At 29.1% G+C, this 7,481-nt stretch overlaps 3 protein-coding genes across 3 annotated transcripts; 1 reads left to right on the plus strand and 2 right to left on the minus strand.

Moving 5' to 3' along the window:
* The first annotated feature begins 111 nt into the window (after positions 1-111).
* LOC149061174 (uncharacterized) lies at positions 112-1,679 on the plus strand. Its single transcript, XM_089230866.1, has 3 exons — positions 112-262; positions 425-525; positions 1,140-1,679. The coding sequence occupies exons 1-3, from the start codon at positions 112-114 to the stop codon at positions 1,677-1,679; spliced, it is 792 nt and encodes a 263-aa protein (XP_089086992.1).
* Positions 1,680-2,645: 966 nt separating this feature from the next.
* On the minus strand, positions 2,646-5,001 carry LOC149061175 (uncharacterized). The gene is made up of 6 exons (XM_089230867.1): positions 4,569-5,001; positions 4,254-4,388; positions 4,041-4,184; positions 3,890-3,949; positions 3,569-3,826; positions 2,646-2,773 (listed from the first exon to the last, which is right to left on the minus strand). Exons 1-6 carry the CDS (start codon positions 4,762-4,764, stop codon positions 2,646-2,648), a joined length of 921 nt encoding a protein of 306 aa, XP_089086993.1. The 5' UTR covers positions 4,765-5,001.
* Positions 5,002-5,961: 960 nt separating this feature from the next.
* On the minus strand, positions 5,962-6,680 carry LOC149061176 (uncharacterized). Its single transcript, XM_089230869.1, has 2 exons — positions 6,045-6,680; positions 5,962-5,988 (listed from the first exon to the last, which is right to left on the minus strand). Exons 1-2 carry the CDS (start codon positions 6,678-6,680, stop codon positions 5,962-5,964), a joined length of 663 nt encoding a protein of 220 aa, XP_089086995.1.
* Positions 6,681-7,481: the final 801 nt, after the last annotated feature.

Here is a 7,481-nt window from a genome sequence, read left to right on the forward strand (position 1 = left end):
ATCGCGCAGTGAGTCGTACGCTTTTAAAAATTATCAACTACCAACCTATATCTACATCTGTTAGTGTGCTTTAAATATTTTAACTTGTAAATTAAAAAAAAAAATTATAACATGCCATTGGAGTTTGTAAAAAGTCAACGGGGAAAAGATCTCCTTGTTCATGGTGAATTTATTTATAAAAAAGATAGAGAAGGCAAAGAAAAAATGATATGGAGATGCAACGAAATTAAAAATTGTCCAGGACGAGCGCATACAATGCAAGGTACTTATATATTATTTCTTTATGTATTTATTTTTATTTTTCATATTTTGATAACGTCAGACACAAAATTATTATTAATAATTGATTACGTTTTTTTTATAAGAACCTACATATTGTAGACTATTAGTGACTATTTTTTTTAACACTCAATTGTACTTGTAGGAGATATAATAAAATCCATAGATCATAATCATGTAACAGACGTCGCAAAAATTGAAGCTATGAAAGCTATAAATCTAATAAAGGAATATGCAACAACAACAGTAACAACTACAAGAGCTATACTGCATATACTATAATAAACTATTTGTATTATTTTACTTTATTTTACTTAATATTATAATATGTATAAAATTATATTTTGTTTTGCGTCGAAATGACGTATGCGTCCAATTGTCGTTCGTCCAAATGGCCGCGTCCATTTGACGTGCGTCAAGATTGCCGTGTCGAAATGATGCATATTCCGGAAAGCCGACTGTGATAAGTTCCGACAAAGACTGGCGGAGAGACTGTTTGACGGTCAATCCAGCTAGTTGGAGGAGGACTTACATTCCAGAGCGGATTACCTAACCTCGGCGATCAGCGAGGCTTGCAGGAAGTCGATGCCCTTGATGAAGTCGCGCGGGTTAGAGGCTCCTTCGTGGTTCACGGAGGAACTCGACACCCAGCGAAGATGTGTCAAGAGGCTAAAGTGGATGGTAAGCAAATCACGCGCCGGGGGATGCGAGGAAAGGACAGCCGCATTATAGGAGAAATATAGGAGAGAGAGAAACAAGTATCTATCACGAAGGAGAAAGAGCAGACGAGGACCTAGCGAAAGTTTACTACCGAGGAGGGTAACGAAAGGAAATGGGGGTCCGCCTACCGCTGGTGCAAGGAGGGCGCGAATACGGACTCACGCGGAGTGCTAGCCACTCTCCGAAAGGGGAATGGAGAGCGCACGCTGGGTTTGCAGGACACGCTCGACTTGCTGCTCGAATCATTGATTCCCCCAGATACGACTGAAGGTGAAACTGAGGAGCACAACAGAATCCGCGAGGAGACTGGAGTGCACTTGGATGAAACTGAAGGTCATATATGGGGAGAGGAGAACGAGGGCAACCAACGGGAGGAATTTACTCAGGAGGATGTGAAGAAGGCCATTTGGCGAATGGAAAGGGACAAAGCTCCGGGGGAGGATGGTATAACAGCCAGAATTCTCCGTGTAGCTTTCCCGGCGATGGCGGAAATAGTGACCGCTCTCTTCAACGAGTGTTGGAGAAAAGCTCGCTTTCCGAGGTCATGGAAGAAAGCAGTGGTGGTACCCCTATTGAAGAATTGTGACAAGGATAAGACGGATCCCAAGTCTTATAGGCCGATAAGTCTGCTCCCGGTGCTGTCAAAGGCACTGGAGTACCTTATCTGCGTGCCCAACTAGCACCAAAATGTCCATAGCTTATGAAATGAATATTCATCTTGGTCATACAGAATATTCATATCTTATTTTTGAATGGTCTATCATTCTTCTATCAATCTGATAATTTAATCCGAAAATGGTCAAATGCGCCACTTTTAATCATTCTATGAATATGCTATCAATGTGCAATACGCTATCAATAGTTTTGATGTATTATTCATAGTATATTAATAATTAATAATAGAATATTCTAAGTATATTCAAAATATAATTACCATAGAATAATATAATAATAATATGATGAGATTCACCAAATCAGTGTACTATAAATATTCATTTTATATTACAAATAAATAAGTAGCTCATTCGAAATTAACCAATCATGGAATAATATAATATTGATATGAAGATATCAACCAAATCTATGAACTATGAATATTCATTTCATATATGTGAATTTATATTTAATATAATATACCTAATACAGTTTTTATTATATTACCTATTATTTTTATAAGATTTATGCCCAACTATCACTAGCTTTTTAAAAGCTCTAACCATTGTCTTTTATAAAATGGACCTATTCACAACACTCATCCAGGTCTTCAACTTCATCTAGCTATAACTTTTTTTACATAGCAAATCTTAATATGTTCTTCTGTTGTTTTGAACAAGAAACCTAAGCAAAACTTCTTAACTTAAATTACATCTTAAGTTCCAAGTATAAGATACTTCATTACATTCATTTCTTCTTATCACACTCCCAATTGTATAAACCTATCAAACTATACATTTATTAATTTATATTAAATATTAATTTAAAAATTAAAACTCGTATATTTATTTAAAAGTATATTCATAAAAAAAACTTGATTTAAATTCAAAAAATAAGATTTTTATTATATAAACTTAGACATTTATTTTATTAAACATCAAAGTTTAGTGGCCGACCTGGCTGAACTTTTAAAACAAAATATTTGTCAAAAATTAGATGTTAAAATTATTTGTTGTGTTTATCTTGAGCCTTTCACTTGCTTTTGAAAGCCATATACTTGCTGCACCTTCAACATCCTTGGCCGAAATTTGGTTGAATATAGAAGAAGACTGGGTAGCTTCTAAAATACATTAATACATATAATTATAAATAATTTTTAAATAATACTTAAGTATCATTTCATGCATATTAACAATTCCAGTTATACGTGCACATAAAATATTATAAAACCTCTCCATAATGAAATTTATTTCATTATTACTATGACATTATTGAAATGTAGGTATTAATTACCTGTTATAACAATTTAAAAAAAAATTAATATCATCTGTGTTTAGCTATAGTTATTTAATTTTTAAATATTTTTATTCTTAAAAAAGTAATCAATAATTGGTGTTTAATTTAGTTAGTTATTATGTTAGTTTATATTATATAGTAACCTTACTATTATAATTTTCTTAAAAATAAAAATGTTATTCTTTATGATTGTTATATAATGAATATTTAATATTATAAAAACTTAATTCAATATTATTTACAAGTTGTTTTAATTTTCAAGCCTACTATAGTTAATACAAATTATAATTCATTCTTACTTGTAAGTAAAGAAGATAAAATAGTTTTGTTGAACGGCATTTTGTTCCCTTTGTGCCCTGTGTAGCTGTATGATTTGGCATACTCATCAGTAATTAATTTCTATAAAATACGCCTCACTGCCTGTTTATAGTTATCACCGCCAATTTTTGATAACATATTTACCTTAAAAATACATATTTAAATTATAGAATCAAAGAAACAACATATCTACAATTAGGTATAATTATATATTATACAACACTCCATAAAAACGCATAACTAATATAGTTGTATGTATTGTGGATATGCATGTTTATTTAGTAATTATTATTGTAATTACTTACAGTTTGATCATATATAGTGTTGTCTTCTGTCAAGGCTTTTTTAAAAATATTTAATTCCTCGTTAGTTGATATTGGGAGCATTTCATATATTTTTTCAAATCGTTGGTTAGATCCCAATGATGAAGGAACCATCTGATTTTTTTGATTATCTTGGATGTTACTGACTATCAACATTATGGTGTGCAAATACTCTCCTTGTTCTTTTTGCCTAGTGTTTAATGTGACTAATTGTCTCATTATTTGTTTTTGTATTTCTATATAAATTAAACTAATAATGTACTTATAATCAACCAAAATAATAATTAAATAGAGTTTACCATTTGGATCTTCATCAGCATCTTGATGAACTGCAGTAGTGGAGTTTTCGGTGTTTAAACCTATATTATAAACAGTATATTTGTAAAATATTGTATTACAGAACTGCAATAATTTAAATAAATTTAAATTATAAAATATAAATTTACAAACTGTAGTTATTTGAAGTTACTAAATCACCTTTATCTTCAGAAATGGTATTACTATTATTCATTGATGATACATCAATCAATGAATCACCAATAAAAAACTCATTATTTACAAAATCATCAATAATCATCTGATTTGTATTATTACCTATAAAAAAAAAATAGTTATGATTATATAGTTTTTAAGATATTAAAATAAATAAAAAAAAAAATTTACCAATTTGATCTGATGGAGATGTGTGATATGGTTTATTATCCTGAAAAGCATTCTCTATCAAAGTTAATTCATTTCCAATTGATTGAGTTACACTATTTTTAACAGGAAGCACTTTCAAACTGCAGGAATCAATTTCTAAAATTAGGTATATTATATATTAATTATAGTTACATTAAGGTACATTATACTTTATTTAATTATAGGTACATTAAGGTACATTATACTTTATTTAATTATTTATTAATACATAAAGAATATTCATATTAATAATTTTTATTTATTATTTGTTTTTTTTTTTTTAAATAGTTAACTTACTAGAAAATTTTGGAAAATTTGGAAGATCTGTGTCACTGTCACTGCTATTAGTATCATTAGTCAATGATGATGAATCACTTTCATTTTCTTTTATCATTTTTTGTTTTACACTTCTTTTTTTGCGTTTTTTTGTAATGATTTTTGCTGTACATACTTCTGCTTTAGTTGATGATTGTGTAAGAAAATCATTTGCCATTTTTGATGCTTCATTAAAATTTGTTATAAGTTTTTTACATAACACTTTAATCTTACAATTTGTCCAGTTATTCTTTTTAGAAGGTTTAATGCTATTTTTAATTGCCAAAGTTATTTTTTTTTTTTTTTTGATGATATATCAGGCCATAAACACATATCAAAGTTTATCATCCAACTGCTAGGTATAGGTTCAATGGTGTTTTCTTCGGTGAATTTTACAACATACCAACCAGCAACTGCCATGATTATCTATGACTAATTTTTATAAAATATGTATTAAGTTATTATTTACACAATAATTATTTTGATTATTTTATTCAAAACACATACACACACAGAGAACATAATATATACATTTTTACATTTTTACATTTAGTCATCATAAGTATGCAGTAAAGGAAATACTACAAAACTTGTGTTATATGGTAAACGAACTAATTTATAATGTATATCTGATATAGGCCAAAATGAATAATTTTCTTGAAGTTGAGTAACTAATAGAATACCAATTAAGGATGACTGAGAAGGACTAGTATAACAATCTGTAGTTTTATTGTATTTTTTACCAATTATTATTGGCTGGTTTAATACTTTACTATATGCAAAATTTGAAATTTCAACAATGGTACCGCATTTTAATCTACAACATGAATCTTGAACTTTTACACTAAGTTTAAGGTTACTAAATACTACCTCTTTATATTGAGGATTACAGGTATCCTTTAATAAAATACCGTTACTATATTCTTTTTCTAGTTTAAAATTATTTGGTTTTACTTTGTGGTTAGGTAATATTTGAAGGGACCTTTCTTCAGCCAATCTTCTTACTATTTGTGGTAGAATACCATCATGTTTTCTCAACATTTTTTTTATTTTTTGTAAATAGTTCTCAAAGGAAAAATTGCCAAAATTGTTCAAATTACCAAATTTTCTAACATCATCAGTTAAATGCAATAAGTTATGAAAGTTATGAGACAGAAATTGAGGACCATAAATTAATTTTGTACAAATAACAAAATGTTTCAAAAGTACTTCTGCATAGTCTGTCATAGTTTGTAAATGTATGTCTGATAATAATACAGTAATAGCAAAATGAAGAGACAAAAAATGATTATACTTGTTTTTTTCTAATTTTTTTTTTAAAACAATAACACCGGTGTATAAAATGAATTGCCTAAATTCTGTAGCTTTAAAACGTTTAGAATCTTTCAAAGGTCTTGGTTTTCTAGCAAATTTAAATGAAATGTAGGGAACTAAATTTGTTAATGATTCTGATATAACCTTCAGAATTCTTGAAGGTAATTTGTGAGGAGGCGGTCCAAAACACCAAGTAGAAACAAGCAACTTTTTCACAACTCCAAGACATATTAAATACATATAATCCAAAGGAACTTGAGTCACAAGACCTATGTTTAGAATTCTTTCTAAAATTGTATGACCTGTATGATGATCTGGGTCAGTTTGATTCATAAAATCACTATCGGTTCTTTTATTAAATTCAGTTTCAGTAAAACATACTGAATTTATATATTCCCCTTCTAAGGTGCACTTCGAACAAGATGAATAACCACTATGGCCTTTTATAAACAAGACACTTGCCTTAGCTACAGCATCAAATAAAAACATGACAATTTTGAAACCATAATATTTATCATTAATATAAATACCATTTGATGTTAATGTAACCGCTTCATCAACAAACTCTTTCAGAAATTCGTTGAAGTCTGATGGCTTATCATATCCATGATAAATTCCAACACAACAAATGTTTGCAGGCAGTATGATATCAATGTTATTGACCGAGCATAATATTGGATATACTTGACTTGACGAAGACTTACTAAGAGGTAGCCCATCAATATTTATAGCTACATTAATAACATCAGGAAAATTAGACATATCAATATTTTTCAACATGTTAGATATGGAATTTTCTAATCCGAAATGATAATATTGTCCAGGACTGACATCACGTAAAATTGTTTGCCTTGGTGTATGTAAAAACGCTTTAGGATTTATTGGAATATTTTTTAAATCAGGTATTTTGGCTTTGAATCAATAATAGTTCTCCTAGGGCTGTGTGAGTTATCTTATTCTTAACTGCCCACAGCCTTAATTGATCAGGGACTGATAATTTTAAAGTTTCTGGTATATTATGATGGTCAATAGCTTGGTCAATGTTTATAGCATATTCTATTAATTCAGAACTTTTTTTAAAAATAAGTTGACTAGAATTGGACAATGTTTGGGAAACATAATTGCTATTTTTACTGGACATTTTTGGTGAACTACACAGTGTAGTTGTGTTTGAAATATTATTTTCCTCAATTGGCAAGTTATTTTCCTGTGATAAATAGTCTACAGACTGACTTTGAAAACTCAAACAAGGAGTAACAATTGGTAAAGCAACTACTGATTTTTGTGTTCTTAAATGATCTAAGCAATCAAGTTGTTGTTTTATGTTTCTATTAAACTGTGATTTTGATAAACGAATTTTTTTTATTGAACTATTTCTTGACTCCATAACGATAAAATAAATGTTTCATAAGGTACCCAACTAAATTATTAAAAAACAAAATATATTTTTATTTTAAATTTAAGTGACTGGGTATTAAAGACAAAAATAAAAATGTACGTGGTTATAAATACATTCTTTTTCAATTAACCATTAAACTCAGAATTAAACTGAATTTTTATTGTGTGTTTTTTACTTAACTA

Source organism: Diuraphis noxia, unplaced genomic scaffold, assembly GCF_037042655.1.
Source record: "Diuraphis noxia isolate RWA-SAM2 unplaced genomic scaffold, SU_Dnox_SAM2 contig0001, whole genome shotgun sequence".
In the NCBI taxonomy this organism is placed as follows: Eukaryota; Metazoa; Arthropoda; class Insecta; order Hemiptera; family Aphididae; genus Diuraphis; species Diuraphis noxia.